Genomic DNA, 16,844 nt, shown 5'->3' with positions numbered 1-16,844 from the left:
TCCCACGTATATCTTGGGGGTGGGTGAATTAGGGACATAATGGAATTGTTGTAAGGAATTCTACTCTATTGTGATGATCACCATAAACAATGCCAATTGAGAGTGACTAAAATTTGAGGGACATAATAGAACCATAGTAAGAAATTCTACTTTAATCAAACCATAATGATCCTCTTGACCAAGCCAATCACCTAATAAAGAACTTAGAAGGTGGTGGTCAATTGGATTTTTTTTTTTTACAAAATAACACCATTTTGCTAACAATTTCATTAGCTAGTAATGTTTCCAAACTATTTAGGAAACTAGTATCTCGAGTCTCTTAAACTCGAGTTCACTAAGACTTAAGTTCCATGTGTTGGCAGATTGAGGTGGAAAATTATCCACATGGAACTCGAGTCTTTAAGACTTGAGTTCCCTAAACAATAAAGCACCTAAAGACTGAAGCAACCCAACAACCCAAAAGCAGCAAAAACAAAAACAACAGTGCAACAAAAACAACAAACCTGGAGAAGCAACAACAAAGCAACCCCCATGGTTGGGACTGAACCCAAGCGGCGAAGGCTATGGCAAGGGAAATTGGCTCGGACTGAACTTCCATTCTCTCTGTCCTCTGAACTTCCATGGCCGAGCCTCCTTGGCTTTTCCTCCAACCATCATCACTACCATCGACGATGATCCGATCTCAAGTTCATCTCTCTAAACCCAAACCAAAACCCTCTTCTCTTAAGCTTAGGGCTATCCACAGGTCGGTCTGGGTCGGGTTTGTGCCCAACCCGGAACTGACCTAATCATTTCGGGTTTCCTATGCTTAAACCTGCCACCAACCGTGAACGGAGTCATTTCAGGTGGTTGGATTTTTGCCGGGTTTAGATCGGTCCTCGGTCGGTTTCGGGTTGTGCAAAAATCTGTCGAATTTTGCCAAAAGTTGCCGGATCTGGCGAGACTTGACCAAATCTTGATGTGATCTCGCCTGACTCTTTGAGTTCAAGCCAATTCTCAATAAATCGGACAAAAAATGGGCAATTTTCCTTCAAGTTCAGGCCGAATCTCAACAGATCGAATAGAAAATGGGCAATTTTTTGGTCAGATACGATCGGATCGGTTTCTCAACCTCAAACCTACCAATCGACCCATCGTTTTCAGGTTCAGGGAGTAAAGACCTGCCGCCAACTCGTCACCGACGTCGAGTCGGCCGATTCTCGAGCCGGATTGGATGGTTTGGGTGGGTGGGTTGGGTTCCGGATATGGCTGAACACTCCTACTTAAGCTGACTCTCTTGATCTAACGGCAAACCCCAGCCACCACCATCATAAGGATGACTTCTCCACCTTGGATTTTCATTTTCTCTCTCTCTAAACTAGATTTGCAGGAACTCGAGCAATTGGGTTTTGGGTATTTTCTGAATCTTTAATTTGGGTCTTAAGAAAGAAAAAAGAAGAAAGAACAGGAACTCAGTGTAGGAACTAGAATTTGAGTCTTTAAAATTCAAGTTCCATGTGGATTTTAATCCACCTTAGCTTTGCCAGCACATGGAACTTGAGTCTTGAAAACTTAAGTTGCTATAGTGAACTTAAGTCTAAAAGACTCAAGATGCTAGTTTTCTAAATAGTTTGGAAACGATTCTAACTAACGAATTATTAGCAAAATTGTGTTATTTTGCAAAAAAATCCTAGCCAAGGAGGCTTTGTTGGTTAAGTAAAAATTACTAGTGAAAACGATGAAAAAGTCTATATAGTTTCTTAGGATTTTACTAGCTAGGTGTTCATGGCCATTTTGGAAGTCCAAGTGGAAAGGAGAAGCCCAACAACGCAAACAAAAAAGAGTTGGTAAATTGATAGAAAACCCTTTAAGTCAAAGCAGTAGAAATAATGGATCACATGCCCATGAGATAAACAAATGGGCCTTGAGGAGGCAATTGGGCTTAAAGGAGCCCAGAAAGAGAGAAAAAAAAAGCAAACCATGGGCAGTATATGATGTGGAAAAGTAAGAATGGGTTACGGCAAGCTTAAAGTAATGAAAGCAAAGAAAGTAAGGGGTTGATGGCAAACCCATGAGCCCCAAGGATGAGAGATAATGCAATGGGCTGAGGAAGCCCAAAGAACTAAGTAAAAGCCTATGGCAATGCAAAGTTAAGAAAAGGGTCAAGGAAAGCAAATGGGCTAGGGATGCCTAAGAGAAAACAAATGGGACACAGGAGCTCGCCAGTGATATAATAAAAAAACCAATGACCGTACTGAGCCATTGGGAGAAGAATAAACGGCAGGCCCAAAGAGGCCGAGCAGGATTGGGGCAAACAACTTCGCAGCAGGAATGATAGAGTGATATGACAGGAGATGGTAGCAGAAAAAAGGGTGGGCTGAAGAAAGGCAAAGCACATCGTCAAGCAAGGCCTAGGCCCTAAGTGGGGCAAGTCATAAAAGAAAGGGAAACCAGAAAATAGTCAAAAAACGGACAGCAGATTGTGCAGGCCAACCATGGAAAACGCACGAGCAGCAGGTAGATTTTGGACATACATGAAAGAGAGGCACGTGCAAGACCCAGACATTACCAACCTGTATCCAACCAATACAGGACACGATGAGATCATGGGTTAGAGGTAAGAGGGCATGGTTTGGCAGTGGGGAGAGGGAAAAAAAACCTATTCTGAGGTTCTTGCTCGGGCTCTTTTGGGGGAAGTGTCCTGCTGGGATGACCTACTACCCAAAAGAGGCAAAACTGAGTTGAAACCACTAGATGTATGCCATGAGAGATAGGGAGAGAGAAGGCACCCACACTATAGCAAGGAAGGGTGCCACGGCAGACAAACAAACAAAATAATTTTCTTTTGTCTGGTGATAGGGAGTGGCACACAGACGAACCAGTGGTGGTCGGCAAGTACACCTAGAATAGACAAAGGTGGTTAAGGATCACAGACGAACCAGTGGTGGTCGGCAAGTACACCCAGAATAGACAAAGGTGGTTAAGGACTAAAATAGTAAAACCTCATCACGGCAGACATTATAAAAAAAGGCCCTTACCATGTACAGGAGACTAGGACCACGGAATAGGAACTTGAAAAAACGGGAAATAGAAAACAAGTATTGAGAAAAAGAGAAGAAAGAAAAAAAGATAAGAAAGGGGAATATTATAAGAGAAGGAAAGAAAAAGATAGAGAGTTAGAGCGACAGACATGCATCAATAGGTTGATTCCTTATCTCCCTCTTAAAGTCCTGCTCTCTGCCAGAAAGAAAGAATTCTCTTGTGCACCGACCATTTAGGTCTGTTTCACTTAAAGTGATTAATTTTCACGGCAGGATTTCCCTGAGAGATTATTCACGTTGAGAAGAAACGCTCTTCCCTCTCTAGTTTTGGTCCAGCGGATCAGATTTGATCTGATTTCTTTCTTCTTTTGATTAACCTGAAAGTAATTGTTGTTAAATTGTGATTATCTTTTCTTGATTAGGGATTATCTATTCACTTTAATTAAGAAGTCAAAGTACTTTCTTTTGTCTTATTATTATCATATCTACTTGCCATGACTCGTCTAAAATAGCTCTGCCTGCCGTAAGCGTACTCTTAGTGAATGAGGCATAGTTTGCGCACAAGCCGGACCAAATTGAGTTGCAGCTGGACCGGTCTCAACTCCCTTACTCAGAATATTTGGGCCCAGTATCGCAGGAGGCAACCTAGCCCGATATAACCAAAAAGGCCCACTACACTAGGCTCGTCCAGTCACGAACATGAGTTTATAACTCTATATGACTAATTTTATGATTTAGATTTATCTTGTGATTTTCAACATGTAGAATCATGAATACATAGCTTCTAAGTTTCAATTTATATGAAATTTATATTATTTTCAATTTTTTTTTTATACTCGGCAGCTAGAGAAAATGTTGATTTTTTTTTTTTTTTTTTTTGATAATTTGAAAGTTGGGGAGGGAGAATTCAAACCCGATATTTTTGTTAGAAATAGGAGGAGGAGGAGGTGTTAATCAATTGAGTTATAAGTTGCTAAAAATAAAGAGAAGTGCGATGTCTATAACATTTTCATAACAAATTATAGGTGGTTAGTTATTATTGGTTCAAATTTGAATCTACCATTGAGATTATTTTTTTTTGTTCTAACAATAACAACTAGTAACAATTTTTCACTTAAAATTTGTTATGAAAATATTATGAACATAGCATTTCTAAAAAATAAAGGAATTTGAAAACTAAATAAGGAATTATGAGAGAATAGAAACTATGCCTAAAAAAAAAAAAAAACACTATTGCAAAGCCCATGTTCATTTTGTTGTTGCAGAAACCATGGCCCAATAAAAAATAGAAGGAAGTGTTGCAGGAAGAACAACTATTGAGTATGAGAAAGAGAGAATGGGTGTGCATCAAAAACCAAAACCCCATTTCTGAAACCACTTTCCTGAAACAAAAAGCTTAAACCCTAAACCCACACAATGAAGCGCACTCTGCTTCGAAATGTCACTCTCTACACTCGCAATCTTCTTCACTCCCCTCCCATTCAAAACAACCCAATTCCAAGTCCTTCCTCACTCGCCGCCTCGACTCGGCCCCGACTCAGACTCAGGTTCTACTCCTCCGAGAACGACTCGTCCTCGTCGACTGAAAACCCTAGCTCTGCTCCAGATCCAGAGACCAGCTTGGCACAACCCCAGAAGAAAGATGTCTCCATTGACGTCGAGGACGTCAGTAACAAAGGTAAACAGCATGGTTACATTTTACTCTGTTTTGTTGCCCAGAAAGTTGGAGCAACAAAATTCATAAATTTCAAGTTATTAGTTGATTTTTTTTTTTTTATTGTTTATTATTTCATTTGCGAGGTCTTTCAATGGTTTCTAGCAAAAATGACATGGTTAAGTATGTTAAAAAAGGGAAATTTTTTATCTTCAGTGTCAGTGAAATAGTGAGATTCAAATTTCTTTTTATTCACCTTAAATTTTCTCAGGAAACAAACAAAGCTTTTCGTTTTTTGCATCTGATTTATGTGCTATATTTTAATTAGATGAATGTGGTAATTTTATTTGAAGGAATTTGTGAAATATATATATTTTCATTTATAGTGGGTGGTTTGGAGTTTTGAACTTTTCATTAATTATTTGAAACTTCTGAATTTTTTGGGTGATTTGTGGATCTTTGGTACAAATCATTTGCAATTCAATTTAAATTTGGTATAAAAATTCTATTTCTTTTTGGGGCTTCTGGATATTGCCTAAACAATATGGACCTGTCTCTTGGTTGTTGCATTTTGAAGCTTGAATTGTTTGATATGTTTTTTAATAAAAAATGTGTAAATTTTCTGTCCTCAGAGCTGAAAGTGCGGATAGAGAAGTATTTTAAAGGTGATGAGGAGGCACTCCCGTCGATCCTTGAAGCGATTCTGCAGAGGAAGTTGACTGGGAAGCATGAGGAGACAGATGATGAGTTGGTAGATGAGTTTCAGATGGAGCCATTGGATGATGTTAAGGACAAAGAATTCGAATCGGATTTTGAGGAAATGCACGAGACGGATGAGGAGATTGATGATTTGTATGATGTGAAGCCTATAGTCATGAAGAGAATGGTTAAGGATGAGTTCTTTAACATGGATGACCAGAAGTGGGATGGTCTTGTTAAGGATGCCCTTGATCATAAGATCATGAAGGACACAAAGGAGTGCGAGGAGATTTTAGAGGATATGCTTAAATGGGACAACCTCCTCCCAGGTACACCCCTTTGCTTTAATTTGCTTTTTTTTATCTTTCAAATTTATATGGTTACTTTTTACTAGAAATGATGTATAGTTCCATGTCAAAATGTTTCTTTATGTGACAATTGGTTCATCGTATTCACCACTGTAATAATTTTCTCATTTTAGTTTCTGAATCATAGTATATTGTCCTTGTTGTCCTCCATGGATTGGTGTTTTGGAACACAATGGTTTTCAGATGTTTATTGCCTCTACATTGTTGCTTGGAATGTTTTGTGTCTCTACATCAGAATTGATTTCCTGCACTGACATTTGCAAATGCTTATACCATTATGCCGTTTTGATATTTTAATATGATCCTGAACATGTAGGCTGGGTGATTCAAATCATGGCCGTAAAAGATTTAGTTGATTGCCAATGCTAGTATTGGTTAAAGAATCCCTATTTTCAAGAGGCAAATAGATGCACTGCCTGTTTTTTCTCAGTTACTACGTGTAGTTTCCTTAGAACATCTAAAGACTCAACTTTTGAGTTGAAGTACAAATTCTAACGTCAAAATAAAATCAACTACTCATTTTTAAAGCTAGTAATTCACTTTTGATGCATTTTTAAATTTACAAACCATGTCTACTGCAATGTGAAGTGGCCTTGGGATTGTACAAGGACAGATAAGATTTGATAGCGACGTCTTTGGAGGCAATGCTGTTGTTTTTGGCCTAAATCAGTGTGAATGTCATGGCTCTCCCAGTAGATAATTTATCACATGATGGTTGGATTTGTTTTGTTCTTGTATTAATTTTTTTTATAGGTAAGTTACATAAGCACCCTGTGATTCTTGATCCGGATTTGTTATATGTGAAGTGACAAGTTTAGACTAGATGAGAGCAGTTTGCCTGTATTCCTCAGATTGAATTTATTGACACTTCATTAAGTATGTGCATGGAGATTTAAAAATCATTTTTGGCCAGCTTAACACCACATATTTATCTTTTTTATTTATTTATTATATTTTATTTTTTGGCTGCTGTTGTTGCTATTTGTCTATTGTAAGTGGATTCTGATGAATGTATAGAAATATGTGTGCAAAATTGTGCAGACAATTTTATATTGATTTAGACAGAGATACATGGTAATAGGAATGAGTCAAATGACATGCAAGACATTTATATATTTTACCAGATTTTCATATACTCTTTTGTGTTGCCCCTGTTCTACATTCTGCTTGCTTAGAGCCCAGTATGGCGTGATTTTATATTTGATTGTTAACCACTAGGATAATTTTGTTCACAAGTATACATTCTTTTTTTAATGATGTGGAATCTCACTAAGGTAGGGTCCTTTGGAACCACCCCCTAGGGTGTAAACCATGGATACACAACCCCCCACCTGCCAGAACCATGTATTAGGTAATTTAGGGGAACTCCTAGTGGGGATTGAACCCAGGATATCTAGGTGGGTCTACAACTCATCCCACGCCTCCAATTGTCAGTATACATATAATGGGAAAGTGAAACAAATTAAATGCTTGAATTATCGTGGTGTGGAGTCATATTGGAATTTTATTGGGCATGGAGGATAACTGCAGTGACTTAGTTGTAATGAAAATTCTTGGTTGAAAAGGCTATTAGTGGATGAGAGGTAGGATGTAGAATATGGATTCATAATTAATTTCTGTTACTATTGCCCTTGGTTTTGGCTTAGTTGGAATTGGGATTTGGGATGGAATGGGGTAGTCTTAGGTTCTGATCTGTTCACTAAAAAAAAAAAATGAATCCCCAATGGACATAAAGGAGAATATCATGAGGAATTGTTATTATATATTTAGAAAAGCAAGGTAATTGGAAAAACTTTGTTGCAGTTAGGCTTGCCTCTGCAGTCAGTAGTGCATTTAGTCCCCTTTTTAATTTGCATAGAATGAGCGCTTTCTTGATTTAATTATTCACTATCAAGCATGTTTTGATATGAACCAGCATGTTCTTATATGGACCACTTCACCACCTGTAAATAAACTCTGGGTGTGTAATTTCCAACAGGAATTTTAGAACATTTGAGCTACTAATGGTTCAATGTCTGAAGATGTAATAAAGTTCCATAACTGATAGGAAGAATATGAAATTTTCATTTGTAACAGTTGTCCATATTTTGTTGGGCATATAGGATTGTTTTTGACAAAATGAATTCTGGAAGTTTTGAAGAAATCTCTGTATACACTCACACACACACGCACGCGCACACAGTTTTAAAGGGATGCCTTGCTTCCAGTATGGTGAAGCAGCTGATTTGTTGTTGGAGGATCTCAACTCAACATCATTATAGTCTATAACACATTGGTAATAACTGAGCATTTTGATTGGAATCTGTAAAGTGTAAGAACTTGACATTGTAGGCTTAGTTTTGATTATTTGGAATGATATTATGTTACCTGCAATTACTTTTCCCATTATTGAGAGAATGCCTCTTATCAAAGGTGTTTGTATGTCAAACCTACAGTTTTTCTGGCTACAGGCTACTTAGACTTGCATATTTTTGCCTTTTGAGATTTATACAACAAATGTTCTGTGATTAGTTAGAGGCCAGATCTTTCACAAAGTCTTACTGAGACAACCAAATATGTATCATCACAATTTTTCTTATTGCTTGCATAGATATATATCATAGAAAATAAGTTGTGAATATCAGTGACAATAATTATCTATTTGAATGTAAATTGGCATCTGCTGGATATGTCTATAAGTGCAATTTTTTCTTCAGATGAGATAAAGAAAAAGGTGGAAGAGAGATTCAATGAGCTAGGGGATATGTGTGAAAGGGGTGAGATTGAAGCTGAAGAAGCTTATGAGTTGTTTAAGAAATTTGAGGATGAGATGGTAATTGAAAGTCAGAAGATAATGGAAGCTGAGGGGCCTCCCCAGTTTGATGAGACTGCTGTGCCAGACAAGAAAAAGAACTTAGACGACCCACCTGGCGAGGGACCAATCCTTAGGTGGCAAACACGGGTAGTCTTTGCTCCTGGTGGTGATGCATGGCACCCCAAAAACAGAAAAGTGAAAATGTCTGTTACTGTGAAAGAGCTTGGGCTTTCAAAACATCAATTTCGCCGTATTAGGGAATTGGTTGGAAAAAGATACCATCCAGGAAAGGATGAGCTTACAATCACTAGTGAGAGGTAAGTCCAATAAACAACATGGGATTCTCATTTCCTATCCAAAATGATTGTTTTTAGTAACATATCATCATTCTAACTTTTTATGGTCCTTAGTCATCTGTGGAAATCCTAATAATCTTGGTGACTTATGTGACTAAACATTTTATTTATTTATTTTAATATTGTAGGGAGATTGAAAAGAATATCTCCCCTTCTCCTCTTTCAAAAAAAAAAAAAAACAAAAAAAAAAAGGTTGCCCCTTTGGTGAGGGCATCGTGAGGTTGTTTAGGCTTGGAATTGTATAAAACCTTGCAATGCTTCTAGCTCGTTCTTTTTATTTTTTAGTTTAAGGGAATGACTCTGGATGTATACATGATAAATAATGCTTTTAGCTCAAGCACAAAGGATATATACATGATGTAGCTTCTACAACAACAACCAGGCCCTTTAGTCCCAAAATTTATAAGCTTGGTTATGGATTCTCAACAGACTAGTTAGGGTTGGTCCCATGTATTCTTGCTGCCATTTTTATCTATAAAAAAAAATGTATTCTTTACTGCCATTTTATTCTATCGGAAATTATATAATGTTATTTCCTTAATTGACATGTCCTTTTTACAACTATTAATGTTTTTTTTTTTGGGTCTTCCTCTATATGCTGAAGCTTCTAGCTATTTTTATTCCAACTACACTATATGTGCATTGTTTATTTTGGCTGAAGGTTTGAGCATCGAGAGGAAAACAGAAAGGATTGCCTGAGGACTCTCTATTCCCTCATTGAGGAAGCTGGGAAAGCGAGGAAGCTAGCAGAGGATGCACGAACTTCATATGTCAAAGGGAGGCTTAGAGCCAATTCTGCGTTTATGGAGAGGTTGCGTGCAAGACCATGAGAATACGTGAATCTGACAAAGTTTTGCTTGAAAATTGATTAGGAACAGCTGCCCTTGGAAAAACACATTTCCTGGTTTGGTATTATGATTCCTTTAAATTTGCTTCTTTCACTTGATTTGTGACTGCTCCGCGATAATTTTATTGCAATCGAGGTTGTTTTCACAGGTTTAAAAGGAAAAATAATGTGACTTTCTCTGCAGGTATCATGTATTTTGTTAGTTGCTGATTTGTCCACTGAGGACTCTTTATGTCCTGTTGGTGAAAAAGCATCTTGGATGCTATTAATTTTTGAAGTTATTATGGTTCATGTGAAGTTATACTCAAGAAGTGATACTGTTTTTTACTAATAACATCATCTATTGTATATTAGTTTTATGCTGTCACTGCCAAAATGGCGTGACCTATGTTTTTTCCTTGGTGGTGTTTTGAACATTTGCTTAACTTGTTTACATGCCACATGATCAAGTTATCTACCAAAAGGAAAAGTAATATGCGATACTCTTCTTTGATTGTTTGTTCTGAGTCTGTGCTGGTGTAAAGAAGCCTGGCATGAACCAAGTTGATTTCATGTAGTGTTGTGCTGAACCAAGTACTGTGCGCCCACAGCTTTTCATAGCAGTGGCTTTTTACTTCTCTCACCCCATCCATTTGGAATTATGCTTTGCTTTGGGGAAAACTTATTCTTATAAATTGGAATATAACTTATTGGACTGCATTGTCATTTTCTTTTCCATACATGATGATGCTGGGTCTGGAAATCAGATTCTAAAACCGACTGTGCCTTTGATCATGGTTGCTTTCTGTTTACTGCTCCTGCGTTGCTTTCTGTATCCTGCTCCTGCTTTATATCCACGATTGTTTTCTTGACCACTTGGATTCTTGTACATGTAAAAGGTTGAGTTATCAACATCTTGGCGTCTGACTAGCCAAACCAATTTGTTCAATTCCTAACAGATGTTGAATAAAGGTTATTAATGGTGATGTTCATTTTTGTAGGAAATAAAGATATTCATATACATAAACTAAATTGATTATCTTTCTAGTCTTAATTTGTGTAATATTATACTGTCGTGCCCTTGTTGCCAAACAATTTCATGCCTTTACTTTGAGTGCAGAGATACACGCCTAGAACGGAATGATTATAAGCTACGTTTAACTTGCGCATTACGTTTTGTCATAGAATCTTAATAATGATATGAAGTTTCATTCTTCAATCTTCATGTTATTTTGCATTAGATTTTTTTTATTATTAATTGTTAACTATATTGCTCAACTCATATATATATATATATATATATATATAAAAGTGTCTGAAGCCAACATTATCAAGCAAGTTGTGATGCTTGTGACAATTTGTGTTGATGTGTCAAGTGATTTGGTACCTTTATAATAATAATAAAAAAGTCTTTGGCTTAAAAGTTACATGCAAGCAGCTTAATCGGATATAAAATGTCACGTAACCACTATGATAAATAATTATTAATCAATTTAGAAATATAATAATGTGAGCAATCATGACGGTCATGTGACATTTTTTAACTACATAGGTTGCTAGTGAATCGCTTGGTGTATAGTGATACAAATTTTAATTATATAATTTTAGTTAGTTTAATTAGTAAAGTTTATTATCCTGAATAAAGAACTTGAGTTTAAATCCAACTTAAGCAAAAACGAAACATATTGTTATTTTAGTCTAATACTAAGAGTAACACTGGATCTTGAACTTCAATAATATGCTGAAGTTACTTTTGAAACTTCAAATTAAAAAAAATTGGGATAAACTTTAACTATCAAAATTGGTTTTTTCTTTAGAAAAAGATTTGCAAATTTCTTCAAATTTATTACATGAATGGTTTTATCATTTATGAGTTGCCATATAATGGGTGTGAGGAGATTCTTCCAAACTGATTTCAAAGAAACTTTTTCATATATAATTGTTATAGATAGGCATATGCAACATCTAGTGACCGCTAAGACCACATTCTACTCTTCAATTTTAGAATATTTGTTATTAAAATAATTTAAAACAATTCTTTTTTCATTATATATTTTATTTTTTCACACACTCCTATCAAGAACTAAAGCTTGACATTACAAATAAATACTCTTTGATTCTTATTTTCAATGGCATTTTTAAATTCTAATCTTAGCTTTTTACAGTTGTATTCTAGGATATATTTGAAAGTTGCAAACTTGCAATAAACTTACAGGTGAATCTTTGGACTTTGAGTTTATTAACAGGAAAATCATGTCTCAGTCTTTGACGATTATTTCACTTTCAATCTATAAGAAATCTTAAAACCTTCATAGATTGAAAGTGTGGTAAATTAAGATTGGGACTTTTGAAATTATGTTATACCTCAAATCAATGAGCTTTCCTTCCGGCCTTGAAGGGTTATTCAAGAATTCTTTATACTTTATGTTTTATAGTTTGATTTCAAAGTTCCATACTTAAAAAAAAATGTTGTAAATGATAGAATATCTCTATTTATGAGGATATTTTATGTTAGAATTTTCAATTTCGTTATGATTAGACCTCCTGCAATATTATTGTATTGTCGACTTGATAACAACTTTGAAGAAAATTTAAATGACAGTTAATGTTATTTGAGTATATCTTAAAGTATCATATTTTAATTAGGCATAAGACACATGCCAAAATTTTGTATGTTTTGATGACAATCTCATGGGACCAATTCAGTGACACATGGCACCTATGATTTGGATTTTGTATATATTCTTATATCTATCTGATGTGATATGACAAATCTATTAATTTTTTTTTGTTAATGTATAATTGGCTTGAAGTTTTCATTTTCTATAAAGCGGTACTATTGCTTGATAGTATGCGAAAGTCATCTAAAGCATATTCTAAGCTTATGCTGAAGGCCCAATGGCCCCAAATAGCAAGAGAACGTTTAAGAAGAGGTCAAAAAGTGAAAGGAGAAAAAATAATATTCCATCGGTTCCAAAATAAGTTTCTTTAGTTCTAAATGGTACGATTATTAATAAACAGTAAAACGTTTAATAAAAAAAAAAATATAAGAAAATTTTTTCATTAAAATTTCCATCCAGTACAAATATGGAATGAAGGACAAAGGTACATTTAAAAAATTCAGGACGTAAGAGACATTCAAATCACGACTCACAGCCAATAAAGTAATACTATCGGTAATCTTGACCCAAAAAAAAAAAAAAATTACTATCGGTAATAACAATATGAGAAAGTTTAGAGACAAATAATTTGACAAAAAAAAAAAATTTTGATATTTGTTGATACAATAAATTATTTATAATAAATAAAAAAAAGTGATGTCAATTATGTGCTCAAATAAAGAGAAGAATCAGTAAAAATTTGTCAATTTAACAAATAAGAAAAGTTGTTAAATTTTTTGTGTAGGTAACGTTTACTCTAAAGTAATAAGTAACAAGAATAGATACTTAATGGGGTAATAAAAAAGAAAACCGACGCGTATAAGAGAAATGTCTGGGAAAAGCTCGAGTGTACGTCAGTGAAGAGGACACTGAACTGTCTCTCTTTCACACTTGATCTTAGCCAAAAGGCTGAGAAAGGTATGCCCGTCTCTCTTTGAAAGAGAGAGAGAGAGAACTCTTTTTTTCTTTTTCTTTTTTTTTTCCTAAAAATTCATTATCACGACTGGCAAGATTTCAACTATCTCAGGCTCATTAAAGGATAACTAGTTTTTTGGTAAATGATTAAGATATACAATCAAATATCCTCGCTTTTTTTTTCTTTTTCTTTTTTTTCCCTTCTTATTTGAGTTGGACGTGTAACAGGTAATTGCATCTTGCATTAATATGAATTTTAAAGAATAAGATTTTGTAATCAACATCTTTATGCCACATTAATTTGTTCGATATGTGGATTTTAAGTAATTCAATTAGTAAAATATTCTAATAATAAAAATTTCATTTATTATACAAACTAGTATGTAATTCCATGAATATACATGAATACACTTAAAGATATACAATAAGATACATAATATAATTTATATATATATAATTTAAATACTATTGATAGTCATTTTTATATTTTTTTTAACTCTTTAAAATATTTTGTAAGGATATTATTAGATATAAAATGTAAATTGTCCATTTAAAAAAAAAAAATTTATAGTAAAGCACATTTTTTTTTTTTTTCAATTCATTTATTCTAAACTCTTTGATTTTTTTTTTTTTTTTTTTGTATTTAATAACTTACTTGGATGAATATTTATGATATAGTCCCATATTTGATTCTAAAATTAAGAAATAAAACTCTTTAAGAATAAATAATTTAGGATACATGGCGCAAAATTGGAACTCTAATTTGGAATTCTAATTTGAGTTTCTCTCAGTTTCACCTATTATTATTATTATTATTGTTATTATATAGATTAGCATGTAACCTATGCAAACGTATAAATGCATTTAAAATTAAACACAATCTTTATTATAAAATATAAATAATTAGTCAAATTATTTATAAAAAAAAAGCATGTAAAACATGCATTAATGCATACATATAGATACTTTTAAAATTAAACATAGTTTTTATCATAAAAATATAAATAATTAGTCAATTTCTTTTAAGTAAATGTAATTAGTCACATATTAAAATTCTTACCTAAATTTAATAATACTTGTGATCATTTTTTTTATCTAATTTTTATTAAGATAAAACGTGTGGTAATTTTTGTTGTGTGGTGATTTATATTGAGTGTATGTGATTTTTTTTTTTAATTTATAGTTCATTAATATTAGATTCTTAATATTTTACACTCATTAACTCACTTGGCACAAAAATTAAAAAACTTAAATGGACATATAGCACAAACTTAATTGGATAATTATGGTGTGGTTCTCACATAAATTTAGACACATGACACAAATTAGATTCTAATTTCAAATTCTAATTGAAATTTTTCTAAGCTTTACCTATTAATATATACTAGCTTGTAATCCTATGTATATGCATGGATACGCTTAAAGATATACAATAAGATGCATAATATAATTTCTATATATATAATTCAAATATTATTGATAGTCATTTTTATATTTTTTTAACTCTTTAAAAAATTTGTAAGGATATTATTAGGTATAAAATTTAAATTGTCCATTTTTTTAAAATAATTATTGTGAAACACTTTTTTTTTTAAACAATTCATTTATTATAGACTCTTTGATTTTTGTACTTAATAACTCACTTGAATAAATATTTATGATGTGGTCCCACATTTTATTATAAAATTAAGAAATAAAACTCTTTAAGAATAAATAATTTAGGACGCATAGCACAAAATTAGAACTTTAATTTGGAATTCTAATTTGAATCTCTCAGCTTTACCTATTATATAGATATATAGACTAGTATAACCTGTGCATATGCACGGTACAATTATAAAAAAAAATTACAATTACACACATATATGGATTCAAATTATACTCTCTCTCTCTCTCTCTCTCTCTCTCTCTCTCCCTCTCTCTCTCTCTTATTTTTTATTTAATTTCTTTTAGATATATACATGAGTTTACTTTATTTATTTATTAAGTTTTTGATGATTTATTTATATTAGACTTTTCGTCTTTTGCACCTCATTAACTCACCTAGAACAAAAATTAAAACAAAAAAAAAAAACTTAAACAAGACATGTGGCGCAAAATTAAACAACAATTGGAATTCAATTTGAAACTGTAGGGACACGATTTTTGATGGCCCAAGAATGACGTTGGGTTCGTATGCAAAGGGCCCTAACAATATGATTTGTAGAGAGTGGGCTTGAAAGGCAGGACCTTGGGCGTAGGTGGGCGGTGTAATCGGGATTTCTGTGGAAGCTTCTCTATGGGTGAACTTGGCTTGACTAGCTAAGCCTTCCGTTAGTGCGGGTTGCAGGGTTTAAGTCCTCGGACAGCGTTTGAGGAGCATTGTACCCTTCCCTTCTTCTCCCCTTTGCAGGATTTTTTCCTCCTCCCAGGGGGATCCCTTTCTCCTTCCATTTCTTTTCTTTTTATACTAGTGTTCGTTTCCCCTTTTAGGGTCCACGTGTAAGTTTTTCTTTCTGGGGTGCAGACCTGTCCTGTCAACCCATACTTAGAGTGGTTAGGGGTCGTTGGAAAAGTTAAAGGGTATGGTTTAGAGTATGGGCTTGTCAGATACATGGTCCTGTATTACGATGTTGGCAGTTTTCTCCCTTGTCCTGCCCCTGTACTGAGTTTGCCCCTTTCTTCAGGCATTTTGTGAGGTGCTGAGTATGAGGTTGTCCTCGACAATATCCTTATGTTCCTTTTGGGATTTCAGTATGCGTTCTCGGCAATAGCTCTCCTCGGCTTAGGCCTTGGGTCCTAATGTAGAGTGGGCCTGGGCCATGAATTCTCTAGTCCCATAGAAACCTAATGAGATTTTCTCTCAGCTTTACCTATTAATATGTGTGTGTGTGTGTGTGTGTGTAGACTAGTGTATAGCCCGTGCATATGTACGGTACAATTAGAAAAAAATTACAATTACACATATATATGAATTCAAATTATAATTTCTCTCTCTTTTATTTTTTTATTTTAATTTATTTTGGATATATACATGAGTTTACTCTTCTTCTTTTTTGTTTATTGGGTTTTTGATAATTTATTTATATTAGACTCTTTGTCTTTTGCACCTCATTAACTCACCTAATACAAATTTTTTTAAAAAAAAAAAAAAAAACTTAAATAGGAGACATGACGCAAAATTAGATAACAATTGGAAACCAATTTAGAACAATATTAGATTTTCTCTTAGTTTTGCCTATATATATACTAGTATGTAACTCATGCAAACACATAGATGTATTTAAAATTAAACACAATTTTTATCATAAAAATATAAATAAATAATCAAGTTTTTTTTTTTTTTTTTAAAAGTAACTTATCACATATTAAATTCTTACCTAAATTTAATAATATTTATGATCATTGTTTTTGTGGGGGCCAAGTAATTTATGGGCCAGGCCCATTTTCCCGTGGGAGAACCCAAAGGCCCAAGCCGAGGAAGGCTATGGCCCAAGCTCAACAAGATAGCCTTGGGATACCGCCGAGGACAGTTCAGTCCTCGGCAGACCCAAAGTCCCACCGAAAAGAGGG

The 16,844-nt window shown here is 34.2% G+C and overlaps 1 protein-coding gene across 2 annotated transcripts; it reads left to right on the top strand.

Moving 5' to 3' along the window:
• The first annotated feature begins 4,284 nt into the window (after positions 1-4,284).
• Positions 4,285-10,247, top strand: LOC115965347. Of its 2 annotated transcripts, XR_004086036.1 has the most exons (5): positions 4,285-4,698; positions 5,307-5,702; positions 8,438-8,852; positions 9,553-9,800; positions 9,923-10,247. XR_004086036.1 is itself a non-coding variant. In XM_031084542.1 (4 exons), the coding sequence occupies exons 1-4, from the start codon at positions 4,437-4,439 to the stop codon at positions 9,719-9,721; spliced, it is 1,242 nt and encodes a 413-aa protein (XP_030940402.1). In that variant the 5' UTR covers positions 4,285-4,436; the 3' UTR covers positions 9,722-10,163. The 2 variants fall into 2 exon arrangements, 1 of the variants encoding a protein (XP_030940402.1); XM_031084542.1 differs by having other exon boundaries at positions 9,553-10,163.
• The last annotated feature ends 6,597 nt before the right edge of the window (positions 10,248-16,844 follow it).

This window comes from Quercus lobata, chromosome 10, assembly GCF_001633185.2.
Source record: "Quercus lobata isolate SW786 chromosome 10, ValleyOak3.0 Primary Assembly, whole genome shotgun sequence".
Lineage (NCBI taxonomy): Eukaryota > Viridiplantae > Streptophyta > Magnoliopsida > Fagales > Fagaceae > Quercus > Quercus lobata.
Note: the sequence above shows the minus strand (reverse complement) of the source record. Positions and strands in the feature narration are given on the sequence as shown.